This window comes from Gasterosteus aculeatus, chromosome 9 (assembly GCF_964276395.1).
Source record: "Gasterosteus aculeatus chromosome 9, fGasAcu3.hap1.1, whole genome shotgun sequence".
Taxonomy (NCBI): Eukaryota; Metazoa; Chordata; class Actinopteri; order Perciformes; family Gasterosteidae; genus Gasterosteus; species Gasterosteus aculeatus.
In genome coordinates this window covers 17,167,771-17,186,653 of record NC_135696.1, presented here as the reverse complement: position 1 = coordinate 17,186,653, position 18,883 = coordinate 17,167,771, and the positions used below count along the sequence as shown (strand labels likewise).

The following is an 18,883-nucleotide window of genomic DNA, read 5'->3' as shown; positions in this document are numbered from 1 at the left end:
GGATCAGAGGGGCTGGCCTCTGACCAGGCCAGAGCAAAGGGGCCACTGCACATAATGGTCCATGCAAGGCAAGCTCGAGTGTTGGGGAGCGAAGCCCTGGAGGTTTTGTAGTTGACTGTGTGTGTGTGTGTGTGTGTGTGTGTGTGTGTGTGTGTGTGTGTGTGTCCGTCTGTCTGTCTGTCTTGCCACCTCCTGCTCAAATTTACAGCAGGCTGCAGCCAGTGAACCTTGGTGAGCTGGAGGCCTCGTTAAGGCGTTGACCTTTCGCTCTAGGTCAGGTTTTGTGAAGTAAAGAGGTTTCAGAAGTGAGGAAGTGCCGTGTTGTTTTAGACCTGCGTGTTTGCTTGCTCATTTGATTAGAGGTTTTCGCCCCATTGATGAGAGGCTGGTGTATTGTGCCGCTAATCTCAAAGAGGGTGATGTTTTTGTCGGAGTGTATTTGTAGAGATCAAGTTGCATGAGACCATGTTCTTCAAAAAAAATGCTTAAATGGGCTACTGGGGAGTTTTAGTATTTGTATGCTGCAGAAGAATCATTCAGTCAGCATTATCCCATAACTAAGCCCACCCTACTAAGTGTCAGCTGTTATAGGGAACCTTTTAAAATGGCAACACGGTTGATATTTAAAATTTCGGTTTTCGGCATATTTGTAGTTATAATGAGCCAGTTTGTAAGCCTCGATGTACCTCTGCTTTGTCCGTGCAGGAGCTGATCCCAGAGTTCTACTACCTCCCCGAGATGTTTGTCAACGCCAACGATTACAACCTGGGAGTGATGGAGGACAGCGCCGTGGTTTCTGATGTGGAGCTGCCACCTTGGGCCAAGAGCCCAGAGGAGTTTGTACGCATCAATCGCCTGGTAAGACACACTGACAGAAAGCTTCACATTCACGCATCTATGGGCCGCCAATAATGATTGTTGTCATAGTGGAGATGGTCACTATGTTTCTTTTATGTTATCTATACGCTGCTAATACACATTGTAAACACACACACACACGTCACACAACCCCGACCAGCTGAAGTCTTTCCAGAGGTTTCTGTCCCTCCTGTTTTAGCTGCAAACGCTAATTCAAAGAGACAGTGTTATTTCCTGATTGTCTCACAGTTCCTCCTGTTACCTGAGCCTCCCGCTCCTCCGACATGCCCCGGCTCTCAGATTGCCGTGTTGGCGAAGTGATCCAACATCACCTCACCTCCTGTCCCAATCTGCCTCACCATCTCTCTCTCTCTCTCCGCGCTCCCTCCGTCCACACACGCACATCTGGTGCACGTTTATGTGTGGGTGATTGCAATTGTGTGCAGAGAGATGATGCGGTATCCCGTTTCTAATCTTGCCTTTCCGCCCCTTCAACCTGAAAGCAGAAACGTTGAGTTTACGCGCATCTCCGATGTCGTCGGACTTGCTGCCATATCTTCATTCATTTTCATCAGAATCGGCTCTCTGGAAAATGATAATCTACAAAAACAAATAATAGGGTATAACACAAGAGGAATGATGCCTGCATTCATGTTGGTTTAAAAAGTCCTCATTGAATTTTGACCTCGTTCTGGGGCCGCGTTCCCCTAAAAGAGAATATCTGGGGTGGAAGCGGCTTCCTGTGTGATGTGTGCCCACGGTAGTAATGGGTGCTGATGAGGCTGGGTGTGCTCTGTGACCTGTGTCGTCCTGTGGTTGGGTCTGTTAACCAGCCTGCTGATATGACCAGGCCCCTGTCATTAATCACACACTTCTCCCTCTTGGGCTGTCAGCGTGGTCTGGGCCGAGGTGGACGCATCAGGGGAAGCTGGATGTGGAGGTGGCACGTTGTTTTACCACTGATGTTTGAACTTAATTTGCAGTGAAGAAGGAAAATACTTACTATACTGCATTTTAATTTGAGTTTTGGACTGTCTGAAGGACATAGATGATATCAGCCTTTTTTCAGCATTTAATACACTAAATGAGTACATTAGTTAGTACCCTGATTAACAGACTAATGGTTGTGGATCATGTTTTTATTGTGGTACTGCATACCATTTTTTGACGTCTTGCATTTTAGTGACTTTATACTTTATGGAACACACTGGAAATCGGTCGACTCGAACGCATCCGCGTGTTAATGCGCTTTGTGCTCCCGCAAGCGGCTCTTCATTGCCAGCTCAAGTGCTGCAGTCTCATCTACCTCTGCTCCCTCCGTTTCCTCCGCTCTGTTCCTTTGTGTCCAATTTAGCACTGCAGAGGCAATTTAGACTTATCCAAATGGTCCACTGGTCCAGTCACGTACAGGCCCCCCCCGCCCCCGCCAGTTACTGCTCCCGGGGCTGATACACTTTCAGTCTGCGGTTTCCTTCCTCTGTGTGCGGATTGAGATGTTGGTCCAACGTGCAGCCAAGCCCTGGAGGCAGGTGTAGGTGGTGCACAGAAACAACAAGCTCTGTTAAAAGATTAAAAAAAGGGGGGGGATCTGTTAATATGTTCCACATAAGCACTGTTAGTTCATAAAATGACTCCTCAATTAACATGGGGTGGTATTAGATCCCACTGATCCATTCCTGCAAGATGTTTGCTCCACTTGTGCATTGATACATTTTGAATTTGTCATGCAAATCAGGTTGGTCGCTACACAACTGTACATTGTCGGGTTCAGGACTGCGTTGGTCTTTTTAAAGATCCGCCCGTAGCGCACGCGGAAACATTCGCGGGCAGAATCCGACAGACTGAGTACAGGAGGGGTGGACAGGAAGAGCGAAGGATAAAACGGGCGGCCGGGGGAGGGGGGTGTGTGTGTGGGCGGACAGGTCTCCGCTGGTGACAGATAGCTGGCATTAGAGGGTGTCAGCTGGCAACTGTGGTACTGTTGGGAGAGAGATGAGCGTGGCGGAGGAGAGCGAGGACGACCGAAGGAGTTAATGGGCTGTTTGGCTCCCTTTAGCTTGTCTGCCGCTAATGGCCTTCGCAACACACGGGCAGGCGGGCGGGCGGGAGGGAACACGCAAACACACGCAAACGATGCACGCGCGCTTACAAACACACACAGGCCTGCTGTCGCCACTCTTGGTTATGAGCCTTTGATGATTAACAGCTAATTAGGGCCCAATCTGGAAAGGCCATTAAAAGGCTCTCACAGTAAAGGATTGTGCTGCTTTGCAAATCGCCAGCTCGTTTTTGTTGTTATGAGCCAGAGTTCCCCGGTTGGTAATGAAGAAACAAAAAAGGAAAAGGAAATCCAGCAGAGGGTACTTCTGGAAGTGTCATAGTTCATCACTAATGTTTTAGTAAAAGCTATCGGTGTGCGCCCACGCAGATTGTTGTTTGACCTTCAGTTCACGCAACACTGGAGGCTCCAAAACCGAGAGTTGGACGAGTTTCAGGGTCGGGGTTTTGGGTTTTAGATGGACACCCTGGAGACAAAGCTCCCTTTGCGCGTTAAGTCGAGCATGCATCTGACGTGTCTACAGTATACTTAAACGCCTGCTTGTAAGGGCACACTCCCTTTTTTTTCACACACACACGCGTGGAGACGTCGGGTCTTGAGGCGGCATGCCGCGGAGATCAGGGGCTTCTTGTTGTTTTTACCAGTAGGTCGAAGGAGAGGTTAAGAACTTGATCCCTCCTCCGCCAGATAACTACACGTCTCTGGGCTCTGTCAGCCCGTCTGACATTCCACTATATATGACCACGTCTCACTTCTGAGGTCTGCTAACCATTAGGGCCTGGCAGGTGACCGCGCGTACATGCTTGTATGTGTATTTGTCTGCACATCAATGTTTACATGTGCTGTGGCTACTGATGTGGAGCAGCCTTCACCAACGTTCGTTATAGTTATTTTACTTTTTTTTTCTCCATAAAAACAGAATTGAAATAAGAAAATTAGATTTTACATTAACTTGATCTAATTATTCTTCTAAGTAAAAAAAATAAGTAAATATTTGTAATGACAAGTTTAAATATTTGTTTTTATGTCTGTCTTTTACCAGTAGGCATGTGCCGGTATGAACATTTAAAGCAGGTTTTAAGTGTCCCGCTACAGCCACTCTATTTTCAAAGCATCGGATATGTTTTTCTTTTCTATGGTGCAATCACCATCTAACCCATTCAAACTCTCCGGCGTCGGTCCGTAGTTCCCTTCTGTCATCTTCTCTCTTGCAGTGCCGCTGCTAGTCCTGCAAACCACTACACTACTCTGGGGCTTTTTTTTTTTCCCTTTTATGAAGCTTAACTGCTCACTCCGGGGCGAGGACAGGGACGTCAGCTAAACTGCCCTCACAGAACGAGTGAGACTCTTGTTGAACGGGCACAGCCAGTTGAGTGACGGGTCAGAAGTTGATGTGTGGTAAACCCGACATGGGATATTTATTTCAATACATTTTTATTGTTGTCACTTTTAACCCCAAGGTTACCCTCTGAATTCAGTTTGCTAATTGCGACGTTGAACAATGGCGGCAATCTGTTTCATGGACTTACAGATGTTAATGTGTCGCCCCACGGCAATCCCGCCTGCAGAGGTAAACATCTCCTGCTCGCCGCTAACAGACGAATGTCATATCAATATGAGCCGAATCGCCTTTACCCCCCCAAACACAATAATCTCACACTATTAGCGTCTTTGAAAGCTCTTTTCTGAACTTTGTCAGTTTTATATGCTGACAGGCATCCGCACTCACAGAAACTATGTCATCAGGTCCATTATCTGCGATGTGAAGGGGCACTTTAGGCGCTATTGGAATTGAAGGCTGTACGTATTTATGCACAAATGTCCAGCGGCTGTATGAAATCCCAGGGAGAGGCGTCATTGAGCCCCTCCTCCGGTCTCCCTACGAGACACGCAGCCAGACGCGATGGCTCCCGGCCTCGGACCACCGGCTACCCACAAGTCAAAGACCACCGCCGCGTACGTCCGCCCCTCATCCGTGCACCACATCGGCTCACCGGGACCCCACGGGGGATCCACGTGTGAGCTGAGGTGAACCGCTGCGAGGACCAGTCACCAACCACTAAGACGCACTCAGGCACTCGCGGATGACTGAGTGGGTGAGAACGCCAATGTCGTCTAGTCTCCCCCCGTATGGCCCCGTGTAACAGAGCACACTTTACCATGTTAGCCTAGCGCTAATCTATTCCCCCGGTGTCTCCTGTGGAAGCCTTGTTGTTGGATGGGAACTAGCATGGGGGGTGAGGGAGGGGGGGGCGTATCTGGCTAATGTCAGACAGCGCTCACTGTAGGGGTATTGTCATGCGTAAGGGCAGACATGTTTGCTGTGTGCTCAGTAGTTTACGAGTTGTCTCCCCCCTGCTTCTCTGCCTCCCCCTCTTCCCTGTCTGTCTCCCGCTCCTCCTCGTCCTCCCCTTCAATGACGTAATGGAGGAGGCCTATGAGAGCCTGAGAAATGGGATGATCTACTGCTGCTGACACACTCACTCGCTAATGTTGTCCTTCTCCCTTTTCCTGTACTCCTCCACTCACTTTTCCCAAAGTCTGCTGAGATGTTTTTTTTTTTTTTACGCTATTCCAGTTATTCCATAATGTCTTTTGCTCTTTACTGTGGCCGAGGCTAATGGGCTCAGTCCAGCATTTTACAACAAATATTATATAAATGTATATTTTTTGCAGTCAGACACAGGGGAGGACTACAGTTAAGGATTTTATATCTTTTCTATATTTATTTTATAATAATAATCATTATTATTATTTAATAATAATGCAATCACCATTAATAATTTTTTTTACCCAACAAAAAAATGTTTTGCTTATGGCGAAAAGTCCAAAATCCCAAATATTTAATTTACTGCAATTTCAGAACAAGGAAAGTGGAGATTTCTCAATTTGACAATCGGCCAAGAGCATTTTCATTTATTGCTTGTTGTCTTTTCTGTTATATTGCATATTGATTTGGGATGCATTGGCCTTTCGGGGTCAGACGCACTGCAACTCAACAAAACCACCAAAACAACCAAACCACCTCCCCTTGAAGGGTTTCTCCCCTCGAGTTGATCAGCCGAGCCATTCGTCCTAATAGTCTGCTCTGAGAGGCCTCCACACCTCCAGACGGACGCAGAGAGACCGTCCAGTCCTCTTCAATCGTCTGAGACGAACGCGCTCCTCTCGGGCGGCTGTCCAAACGTCCCCTCATCCGGCACGCTCCGAAACCCTTCCTCCGGGGCCCCGTGTTTAATCCGCTTCACCCTATTGTGTATTTGCCAGCTTGTTAGCCTCTGCGTATGGAGGCGGACATTTGGTTGCTCTTGTTAGCCGCTGTTGAGGTGTGAAAACATTATCCACCAAACCTTTTTTTTTTTTTTTTTAAATAGGCTTTTTACTTTTTGCGATCAAGCATTACCACGTGAAGAAGACCACCACACTATTGTGGCCTTCGGCCCCGTTTCATCCATCTATGTCCCAATCAGTGTTGTTTACTCCTTTGTCGGCGCTGTAAAACACTACACCGACTGTCTGACTAAACCCAAATCCCCCATGACATGTTTGTTTTGGGGAGATACTTCCCCAATCACGCTCATTCTGCTTCTTGTCACCCCGTGACATGATATTGCTGCTTTTCACGTGGGTGGAGGAGAGGGAGAGTTAGTTTCAGTTTCCACTTGACAGCGAGTGCCTCCGTTGACCCATAGCCAGAACTCTCACAGTTGCGACCTATCTAATTAGTAGAGCAGAAAGGGGTTGTGTGGGGGGGGGGCACTAGAGTAACGCACACAACCCATCTGGGGTCCTCCGATGTGTGTGAATATGGCAATAAAGGAAACGTTTTTTCGGCTGTGCGGCTGCTCCAAGGCTCTCGTTCCTTACGTCACCCATTGCCCCCCCCCACCTCTTCCATGTTGTGGGGGCCCCCTCTCCCCTGGCTGGCAACAGGCTTCCTCTGCCCGCTTCAAAATGACAATCGGCTTCTCATTTACAACAAGCTAATAAGCCCTTTAATCAGAGTGCTTGTCAACCTCGGGGCAAAGCAACTCCAGAGGAGTTGATCCAAAGGATCAGATGACGGGAAGAAAGAGCTCGCAGGGAAGAAAAAAACAACAAAAAAAAGGGAGCAGCACTTAGAGTGGAAGAATGAGCAGGAGGGGGGAAATGAAAGGGCGCCGTTGAACTTGGAGGGAGAAAAGAGAGTCGAAACAAGCGGTCGTAAACTTGTGTTCCGGTGAGAAGAGTAGATCGCTTCCACTCGGGTTGATGCCGTTTGTTGTACTTGGAAACACACAAATTTGATGGGATTTAATGACACGCAAAATAAGAACGCAATACAACTCAATAAACGGGACTGATTCTGTGGTTCTGCGGGGAATTTGTTTCACTGTCACACACACACACTGAATCTGGTCTTCAGGATGTTTTGATCAGCTTGTTCCTAAACAATAATTTTCCTGTATACAAACCTGACAAGTGTTTGCCTTTTTCATCCGTAATCGATACAAAAGAAAACAGTCAGCCGCTGACAACACTCTGCGTACAACATGTGCATTCGATTACACCCCCACACCATCACTGACACACACACACACACACACGTGCATGAGTGTGCAGCGCGTGCACGCTCGGATCCCCGTCGGCATGCAAATGAGGGGATTGATTTGTTAAGTGACATTTTAACATCCTTACGGACAGCTCTCTTTAAGTCCTTAAAAGGGTTTTTTAGGGCCAATGAGGGAAGGAGGAGAGCATTCAGTGTCACCTCGTTAAAGCCCGGAGTGAAACCCGGCTCAATCCAGACCATAAAGCTCACCGCAAACCACAGCGAGGCGCAGAACCTCCCGCGGACCTGTGGCGTGCACACTTTTACTTTTGAAGGCAAGAAGTCCTGAGTGAAAAGTTAAAAGGGGATGGAAATAAATTGCTGCCACTTGCCAGCAGAAAGGAACTCCGAAGTAATCCCGGTTTAATGTCCAGTGGCCGGTTAATTGCAGTCGTTTGGTGTCTCCGGTCTGACGTCTCAAATGACCGAAGTCGTCGGCCAGAAGCGAGTCTCGCTACGGAGAGTAACGCTGATAGACACATGGGCAAACTGGCGTTCCTCGTGTGTTGTTGTTGGAGGTTTTTTTTCTAGGCTTTAACTCCCCACTCTGCCACAGATGTTTCAGAAAGTGGAGAACTTCAGTAATGCGAGACTTGCACACATTAAAGGCATGTTAGATTATCATAGCCCTGCAAACTGGCGGGCGAGTAAAAATAAACTTTACATTCTAGAAGAGAAATTGGAGATCCATTTGAATATGGCGGGGTTCTTTGAAGAGCAAAGAAAACGATTCAAGGTAGAGGAGTACAATTTGTTACATAGGAAAATATTACAAATGTATTGTTGCCATTGGAAACAGGTCACGGCACACAACAAAGGGCCTCCCATATGCTTCAAAGGTGTACTTTGTCAAATCCTTTCCAGCAACTTCTACCCCCTATCAGCATTTACATAAAGGAATGCTAAATTATTCATTAATTATCAGAGAGTCCCCTGTGGACGAGGATGACACGTACACTGGCCGCTAATTGGCCCATCAATAATCCCGCCTGGTTCCCCTGCAGTGGCACCGGAGGAATCTGCTATCTGCCCCGACCTTCTGCCACACTATTTCCACCGTGTGGCCCAACAGAAAGAGACATTTCCACACCTGCTCACCTGAAGCGTTGTTAATGGGTCGTCGCTCTGGGCTTTACGCTCTGCTTGTCCATCAAGTAGCATCAGTTCCTCTCATGCCGGCTTCTCGGTAAAAGAAAGTCGACCAGCTTTCGTCATGATACACCCGGTGTGGGAGTGTCATATTCTCTGCATTCCAAAACACAGTTTTTTAATAAACAAGATAAAATGTGGTGTTGGAGGCTGCATTATGAGCAACTGAATGCTTCCATTTTACATGATGGGAATCAAATGAAGCAGGGAAACAAGAAGGCACAGTTTGTTGAATCAATTTGTTGTTGGTTTTTCACGTTGGTTTTTGTTGGATTTGTCCACCATTTTAAATATGTAAACTCTAACCAGATTTATTCTTGAATAATAAGTGAGCAGCACACGTCGAATCCGTGTTTATATCTCCTCTTTACATCCCAACCTGATTGTTGTCTGAGAGATGGAGTCAGTCTACTGTAACCGCACAGGCAGAGGCCGGTAACCTTCAGTATAAGAGTACGCTACTGCTGAGGCTTTAGTCTGAGAGAAGAACATCTAGCGATACCCTTCCAATGCCACCGCAGCACACCTACCAATGCATGCCCTCTTTTATTCTGCCTCTCCCTCTCCAAATGGTGCATGCAAGGGATTTCCATAAAGGCCTCTTGAGAGGGAGCTGCAATAACATGGCTGCTCTTTGTTTCTCCGTGCTGATTGACAGTCAATTGCAGTGCACATTAAATGCCCATCAGGCCCAGCTTTGGTTTTAGAAACGGGAGCAGGGCCCGTCAAAGGTCAATCCTAGCGCATAATGAACCGATCTAGCGCCCTTTCTCCCTCACACACACACACACACACTCACAAATAATTGAACCCTGCTCTGCCTGCTATTAACATGACTTTGAATAAGGATTGTTTCCTAGCTTATAATGTAACATTAAGAAAAAAGAGTTCTTCATAGCACAAGTCTTTCAACACTCTTTCTATACTCTGTCTCAGACTCTACGGGTGTTTTCTGTTTTACCGTAAAAAGAGTAGACTGATCTCTCTCAGTCTCCGATCTATCTCTGAAAACCTTTTTATATCTGTCTGTTGGAACTAATGTTATCCCATTATTGCATTATTCGCACAAAGCACCTGATGTGAAGTCTCTCGGATTATGAAATTTGTGAAGGCCTCAAAAAAAAATGCCGTCCTTTCTCAAGTTGCCGTAAAACCGCCATCACATCTCCTCGTCTTTTCACCCGTGGTTTCCTCCCTGATTGGGAGTCTTAATTAAGCGAGTCTGGAGGAATTGGATGCAGAATGAGCTGTCAGAAAGTCACATTTAAGTGAGGGATGCGTCGGTCTCTGCAGTAAAAATTTAAATGATATAAATTGCCATTTAAGTGTAGCGAGGGCTAATGTTTTGTCACAAATTAATGTGACACAAGGCAGCAATGACAATCAAGAGCTGCCTCATTCTAATTTGGTCGTGTTTAGAGGCCTTTTGTGAGGCGACAGCTTTACACAAATTAACACAATTGCCCGTTTTTATGAGGAAACCATAAATGTTTTTTTCCCTCCTTTCCTTTTGGCTAATGAGGAGAGAAACGGCCGGTATCTCAGCGTTATGGCAACGCACGGACGTCTGCAGAAGAGCAACATGGTGCTCTTATCCTCACGCGCAGCAGCAGAGAAAAGAACAAAGACGGCGGCTGGAATGGATCCCTAATGAACTGCAAGAGTTCTCTAATGTTTTGATGTTCCCATATGATCAGATATGGATTTACTCTGCTTTTTGCCCATTAAAGAAATCATTGGCAGATTGTGTCACCGGAGCAATTCCAATGATATTCTGCTTTCTCAGAGGAATTCGTCTTTGAAGGGCATTAGTAGTAACTGCTGCGCAGTAATGGGATGAGGAGCATGTAGCATTTGGTTGAAGTATGTCCTGCAGCTGTTGCCATTTACAATCCTCTGTCCTCTCATTCACTTGCAGGCTCTGGAGAGCGAGTTTGTGTCCTGCCAACTGCACCAGTGGATCGATCTCATCTTCGGCTACAAGCAGCAGGGACCCGAAGCCACCAGAGCCCTCAACGTCTTCTACTATCTGACCTACGAGGGCGCAGTCAACCTCAGCTCAATCAACGACCCCATGCTCAGAGAGGTGAGGCTTATGCACAAAGCAGTAATAACGGAGTGTTTATGAAAAAGACTATAAGAGCAACAGCTTTAGTCTTTTCCTAAAAGAATATGACATGCAACGTGGTCAAACAAGGCTGAACTAAAATAGTGAAATTTGAGAAGTCTCAAAGACGGGCCTTGGCACGCACATTTTAATACACATTTACTGTGTGCTACTTGGCTGCCTTAAGTCCCTTGACAGATAATGCTGAGTAAGGGGAAATATTGGTTACAGTAAGTACACCAAATGGAAGCTTAATCTAACTACATTACAAAAGCATCCGTCCATTCAGTCAATCTGTATTTCAGAGGGATTTTTGATGCCATCAGCCGTGTTATTGGTTGTGGACTGGCATGGGAGAGGTTAGCTAACAATGTACTGGCAGGTCTTGCTGAGCAAAGCATTTCCCCTGCACTCCAGCGAGTGTTCCACTTTAACGCCTTAAAGCCTCCTGCTTGGCTTTCATTCATTATTCATCCCCCTCAATTTGACTACACGAGTTACACCGACCTGCCGGAAAAGAAGCCACACAAAACACAGCGCTGAGAAGGTAAACAAAGCCAGCTCGCCCACAGCTAAACACCGACCTGACAACTTCGCCGATCTGCTGCAATAGGCGGCGCGCCAGCGGTCGGCCAATTGACCCGGCTCCCATCAGCCTCTTTGACGTTTAGGCTGTGTTGCCAATGTAGCACACGGCGTATTTTTACTGGCATCAGAGTAGTCGCCGGGCTTCACGAAGGCGTTCTCCTAAAGGATTATTCCGTTTAATTACAGCTCCCTTCTTATTCTTCCAGTTTTAGCCATAATTTCCATTGGTAATGAAAACAGTTGAGGCATCAAGGTAGATGCAGAGATCTGGAAACGAGCTGACGTTGCTATCTTCATCAATTTATTATCCAAAGTTGAAAGTAATCAACGGGGGTCTGATTGTCCCACTGCTTGTCTTTTGTGGCCTTCCAATAGGGAATGATGGACAGAACATAAAAAGCAAGTCATAATAAACCAGATTTATCCTTTAAGCAGAGGTCCTCATAGCACTGAGGTCTAAATGGAGATGAGTTCAGTATATCAAGCGGCTGAGCAGCCTTTTCTCTCCACTGTTCTGCTGCCCTTCATGCTCAGTGACTGCAGCATCACGGACACCATGGGTACATCCCTGATTTATCATCCCATTCACCCCAATTCCCATCCAGATGTGCTTTGGCCTTACACACCAACACACCTGCATACAGATTCATTACCAGCGGGCTCTGGTCCTTCACACATTAAGCCTATTATCCATTATTTTGAAACTGCATACAAAAATAGGAACCCTTGTAGACCGCTGTTTCTGATAAGTGACAATGAGATGGATAATGCGGCACCAAAAGGACGCCTTCGGCCCAGCTGCATGCGATCCAAATAGCCCCTCTGCCCAATGACTGCAGGAATGCAGATTTAGGGATATGCAATCATCTGAATGTATGCGCTTTAGTTTTGTTCTGTGTTTGTACGGACGGAGGCGTGTCGTGTCCGTGTGGATTGTGGAAACAGGGCTGCAGTCGGACGGGCCGCCGGGGGGCCGTTCATCGTCAGGGGGAGGGCTCACAGACGTGTGCGCTTATTTCTGGGTCAAAAAAGGTAGTAGATTGGGGAGAGATTGTGTACTCCTGTCATGCTGTTTGGCAACCTCTAAATCCAACCCGACACAACCCAACCACACACACACACACACACACACACACGCTTTGTATAGACCATACCTTGACATGCATGTATACATGCACCGATTTGATATGTGTATACCTTTGTATATTTATCCGTGCTCATCAGCATAAATGCACTCTGTTGTTCTGCCCACTGGGAGAGAGTTTGGAATATCTCAGCACAGATTGGGGAATGTGGTGTGGAGACCACTGCTGTGTTTTTCAAAACCATGATTACTTCCTGTCCTGCCTCCGCCGCAAGTCAGAACGTACCCCCCCCACCCTGCCCGCCCCCCTCTCTCTGAGAGCTGCTGTGTGTCTGCAGATGCATTCATGTGTGCGTAAGTGCACCCGTGTGCATGGCACGCATGCACATCTGTGTTGCCTCTCAGTGTATAAAGAGAAACACATCCTGTGCTGCCTTCTGGTCGTTCTGCAGGGTTCCCCTCCCTCTTTCAGATGTGATTACGGAAAATCCCGCAGCCACTCACTCCAGCGACAAAACCCAGAGCCCCGTCTGATGGTGCGGCATTTGCGTAATTCGGCAGAGAAATATACCCGCTCGCCTGAACCTGCTTTGACATTCACCAAACAACCGTGCTCAATGTCCCTTTTTTTCACATTGTTACGAATATCTAAAGCCAAAGGCAGAGGATCCTGCCGCCACGCTGCTCGTCAACAACACAAGGCCATTGCACATATTATTTTTCATTCTATTCATAGAGCCGATTTGCATGAGAGCATTATGTTTTACATGGAGATCCGTCTTCTCAAGTGGCTGAGTAAATCAATGGGCATGTTGGGACATCTGAGCCGAGGGCGTCTCAGCCATTTAAATGTATAGAATATAGAAAACCTTCATCAGACACGGGCCAACGCCCCTAAAAGAGATTGGCCTTGTGGATGGCCCCCCATATAATCACCTGAGCAGTGCACTGGCACACAGGGAGAGGACGTGCTGACCTAGACTCGGCCACTTTCCAACGTTCCGCCGCCTCATAAATGTCACCGCTGAACTTAATGAAGATCGGTTGAGTGGCTTTACAGAGTCTCTTCCTCACATTAGCTTAAGCAAAATGCTCGGCTCTATAGGCAGAGGGAAGGGGAGGCACTTTGACCTTGAGTGATGCACTGATGTCCTCTCACTAACGGACTGAGTGTGGCTGACATGTAAAATGTTGACGTGCTCCGTCATGATCAACCATGAGGTAAAGTTGATCTTTAGACGCCGTAGATAAACAGAAAGGCCTTTAATTCAGAACATTTTCATTTATGTAGCTCACCAGTCTTAATATAATACGCCGTGGATCATGGATGGACTTGTACGCTTGCACGGGTCGACATACTGTGAATTCATTTTGGGTTTGAACACAGAACCACGAGCAAATCCACCACAGTGAATAAAGTGTATAAAGTTTGTATCTGCTGTAGAGTATTGGCGTCCGTCAGTAATAGACAGTTGACTTTACTCCTTCTCTCCGCCTCGCTCTGCTCTCTGGTTAGTTTCAGACAATGGGAATGAGCAGACTAACTTCCCAAGCTTTTTCTCATGGAAATATCATATGCAGGCCTCGAGCATGAGCTCATTCTGGCAGGCGTCGCCAAGTCAGACTCAAACGTTTCAGCCTCCACACACACACACACACACACACACACACACACACACACACAAGCGGTCACTCCCACGCAGCCAGTCAAAGTGCACACCAACGAACTGACAGCTCTGTCATCATTTTGTTTTTTGCCATTTTTTTCCTTGGCTGTACTTTTTTATAACAAACAAAAAATCTTTTTGACTTTATTTTGATGTTATATAAATTCGCTGTGTTGTTTAAATGTTTCATATATTTTTTTTCTTCTTTTTTTTAATATTTTGTTCAGAACATTTCTTGTCTGTATTTAATTCAATATCTGTTTAGTAAAAAAACGTAATGGGTCAAGCTTCCGATGAATCAATAATGGAAATAATTCGTAGCAGTCGTATGTGATAATATTGCGATACGCTGGTGTAGCTACACACATATAGTGGGCCTGACAGTGAGCTGTGTGATGATGTCCAGAGCCCGCTCGCCCGGCGTCTGCTCTGACATTTATGGTCCTATACCTCTTCATTAACACCACCTAACCAGCCTACGAGCCCGCCTGTCCCGGCCCTCCTCTGATTTTGTGTGTGGTTGTGGAGGATAAATTGCTCTGTGTGTGTGTGTGTGTGTGTGTGTGTGCGTGCGTGTGAATGTGTGAATGAGTGTCAAGAGTGAGAGAGTGTGTTTATATGTTCTTGAACACAAGTGGATGTGTTTTTCCCATTTTGCATTTATATTCATCTTTGTTGTTTTGTTGTGATTCAGGTGTCTTAGATTTTGCTGTATTATAATATGATAAGATATTATAGACAGATTTGACTGCATGGAGACAGGAGAAATTGATCAACCATATTTCTATTTGATTGTTTGCAAGGTATTTATCTCAGAGTTTTTCTCTCTTTACAGGTTTTTTTCATCAATGTGATTTAGCGCTTTAGTTCTTCTGGAACAGAAATGTGTTAATTATCCAAAAAGACTCTATTTGTTGATCTTTTACTGTAAATGGATCCTCACATGTGTTATGTCACATCCTCTAGCAATGACTAAGTGATAGAAATGCTCCTCCAAATTGCCCAGCCCTAGTATGAAAGACGATATGATCATTTTATGGCCCTTTACTGAGGCCTTGTTGTTACATCATACAATTTGCTTTTTTGACTCTGAAATTCTGAGGCACAACAACTCAATAATAACTCCCTTTTCCATTTTCGTTACCATTCCCTCCTCTTTCTTCTTCCCCTCTAGGCTGTGGAGTCTCAAATTAGGAGTTTTGGACAGACCCCCTGCCAGCTGCTCATCGAACCACACCCACCCAGAAGCTCAGCCATGCAAGTGGTGAGTGCTGCCCACGCAGTCCATAAAAACAGAAACTTTAAGGCGCACACACACACACACACACACACACACACACACACACACACACACACACACACACACACACACACACAGCTAAACCTGCATTCCTTCAGTCTGAAAATACTACAATGTGACACGGGTCAGTAGCCAACTGAGCTACGGCGTCGACCATCGTGCCTCCCGCTTAATCCCGTCTCTGACTTCTGGTGTGCTCTGATATCAGAACTCTGCTTTGCCTCCTACTTTTTCTCTTTATCCACCTACAACTGTGGGAAAACGAAACCCCGGGTTTGAAAGCATATCCTCTCTCATCATTAGAGAGGTGTGTGTGAAAGGAAAAGATCACAAGCATTTGTGCGCATGTGTGTTTAGTAGGAGGCACGCGGGGGGAAAGGCACGGCTTTGAGCTGGAAACCTGGGCCCGAGCCAGGTTCTCTACCTGAGCTAAAAGCAGCGGAGATCAACGGAAGAGAGCAATGAACAGCGGCAGTGAAGTGACGGCTTTTTAAGGGCCAAGGAATGCAGTCAGCGTGCCTGCCTGTGATGGGCCGAGGCCCCACGAGTCCCTATTAGTGTGGTGTCCCTGTGGCGCTGACAGCCGGCTGTAGACCACCACCCAGCGCACACATGCGCCCACAGACACAAACTCAGACCGGAGCTTTGAACCCTCATACCCAAACTCGTCAATGTTTTTGTTTTTTTACTCCACTACATGTATTTTCATAAGGGCAATTATTCAAACACATTACCTACAGTCCCCACCCGTCCATATTCCTTCAAACGTGCCCGTTCCCTTTTTTTGCTTTCACACGCTCTCTCTACTTTGCCTCTCGTGTGAGTGTGTTGTCAGTGTGTCTGCATCGGCCCGTGCTAGTGGTAATGATACTGTCAGTGCATCTGGTTAGCTGTCAGACACACCGGATCTACTCAGGTCTGTTCCCCATGTTAACACTGATGTTCCTCTTCTGCTTCACACGCGAGGAGGGAAAGTGGCTCGTTGAAAGAGCCGCTTAGTACAAACATTTTGTAAATGCCTCTAATATGAGCTCCTGTCAAACTGTCTGATAATTCAATGAAATTACTTTTTTTTTTTTTTCAGTGCAATGTATTCAGTCTCTTTTGCTCTATATTTATACGTAACCCGTTGAATCTCATGCAAATGTAATTCATACATACTTGATATTAATAGTAGTTAGCTGACACAGAATTCATAATTCATAAGTAGTTGGGTCATTTATTTGGTCTGACAGAACAATAAACATGTGACATCACTTGCACTTCAGTGACACGTTATATACGTTTAATTGCCTCTAAACATAACTATAAATAACTAATAACTACTCATTCCCCTGCATTGAAAAAACCCCCACATTTTTTGTATATGAAAATGTTTTGGGCTTCCAAAGAACGAGTCTACTGCACAGAAAAGTCTTCTCAGTGTATTACATAAAATATTGAACCACTATTGGCTTCTAAACATGTTTTGCCCCCAGAATAAAGGTGAGTTTCTAGAGTGAAACCTCAAACATGCGTCATTCTGCAGATTGATGCCGTGATTCTGAATAACAAGGGGGTACTTAAAAAAAAAAAAAAACATTTCAGCTGGTTCTTTCCGTTCCTAATTCCTGCTTCAGTTTCCCGAGGACTTTGTTTTTGACTATAGGACTTTCTGCTTGCTGCTTTCCCGCTGGGGCTTCCTAACTTTCTCTCTGTCCTTCTTTCTCCTCCCTCTTCTTTTCCCCTCCCCCCCCCCCCGCTAACGCCGGCTGCTTCTCCCGCCGTTTGTGTTTTCCTCTGCCGCGCCGCCTCTCGCCTCTGTTCCCCGTCTCCCCTGCGTCTCGTTTGTCTGTCCCCGGGGGCCTGAACAGTATCTTCTCCTGCAGACCCCGCTGATGTTCACGGAGCAGATGCAGCAGGATGTTATCATGGTGCTGAAGTTCCCGTCCAACTCTCCCGTGACCCACATAGCGGCCAACACTCAGCCCGGTCTAACGTCCCCTGCAATCATCACCGTCACCGCCAACCGCATCTTTGCCGTCAACAAGTGGCACGGCTTGACTGGTGAGTGCATCCCACTTGCTCCACCTAGAAGATGCATTTAATTGAATGACTGCGTGACTCGGTGACGTCGAGTTGACCTCTAGGGTATTTCAGGTAGGTTAAAACAATCTTTTCCTCCGGTTCATCTCTCTCCTCTTTTGTCTAATTTACGCAAGTCAAGAATGGACCCGTCCCTGTCTCGACGGGATGGACGTTGATTCGGGAGACGGCTGACTGCGTCTTCTGAACAGCAGTATCAAATGTGACACGTGCAGCAGCCAGCATTAGGTCGCACGTCCACCTCCATACATCAGCCTCTCACTTCGCAGAACCTTATTTACTCACCGTCCATCCGGCCCTCGGGAGAAACGATACATTTGATGTCTTTTGAATATATGAGACATGATCGGTTTTCAGTAGTCTCTCATCCATGCGCACCGAAGACCAGGCTGATTAACCTAATTGGTTTAGTGAGCTGGCATAATAAATATGATGTGCGCTGGTCAGAGGTGGTTCATAAATTGCGTGGATCTACCGGAGTCTTCCCGTGGCTGTCGAAGCAGATAACAAATGCTAATTTTCCCGTAGAGGAAGCACGCCAACGATTAACCTGGAAATGCGTCCATGAGCGCGTCTGCAGACGTTATTCCCATTTTGTATGTGGCCTCAAGACTAGATGCAGTTAATAGAGAAGTGTTAGTCGACCTTTGTATTTCGTTCATTTTCTACACGGACTTCTAACTACACTTTAGAAACCAAACTCTTGTCACATTGCCTACAGGTTCTGGTTATGTGTAGATATCAGTTGAAAGGCATCAGGTTGACCAAATAAATGTGTATTGTAGCATACAGAACATCTGTGGCCTTGGTAGCTCTATGACACAATTGATATCTATTTTGCACGACAACTCGGGTGACACGGAGACTTAGGTAATAATGAACATCTACCTCACAAGGCCACATGATTACAATATTAATCCAATCTGTCTTCTTCTTCTTGTCAGGTCATCAGAGCTCAACGACGCAGGACCAGCAGTACCAACTTCCTGTGGAAATTGACCCTCTGATAGGTACGCTGTCATTCTCGACTGTAGACGAGTCCACGCACATGCGCCTCCTTTACAAAACGTGAGCTGATGTATGCATGGAATTATTTTTTTCTGTGTATGAATCCTGCTGGCATCGCGGTGACTCATGGCAGTCGGCAGCGGCGTGTCCCTGGACGCTAGATTAGAGTTGTTTCTCAGCCCTGCCCCGGTTCACTCCTCATGATATAGGCCCTGCTCGCTCACTAAACCATTTGCATGCAAATTGGAATGCAATGAGCTGTGGCCTGGGCCGGCATTTCATCATCAACTCCCCCTCTTTCTCCCCTCTCCATCGGCCCTGCCCGCCCTCCCTTTCCCGCATCCTCTTTGGTTTAATTTGAGCGGAGGGAAAGGACGCGTGTCAATG

At 46.5% G+C, this 18,883-nt stretch overlaps 1 protein-coding gene across 8 annotated transcripts in view; it reads left to right on the top strand.

Annotated features, from left to right (window-relative positions):
* The window catches only part of lrba (LPS-responsive vesicle trafficking, beach and anchor containing), a 147,404-nt gene that overhangs the window by 115,742 nt on the left and 12,779 nt on the right, over positions 1-18,883 (top strand). For 5 of the 8 annotated variants that reach the window (XM_040187221.2, XM_078109146.1, XM_078109143.1 and 2 more), the window contains 5 exons: positions 706-858; positions 10,576-10,743; positions 15,278-15,367; positions 17,257-17,449; positions 18,433-18,498. In XM_040187221.2, the coding sequence (XP_040043155.2) occupies positions 706-858; positions 10,576-10,743; positions 15,278-15,367; positions 17,257-17,449; positions 18,433-18,498 (670 nt within the window). The remainder of the gene's footprint in view (positions 1-705; positions 859-10,575; positions 10,744-15,277; positions 15,368-17,256; positions 17,450-18,432; positions 18,499-18,883) is intronic. The other 3 variants (XM_078109148.1, XM_078109147.1, XM_078109144.1) reach the window with 1 other exon arrangement.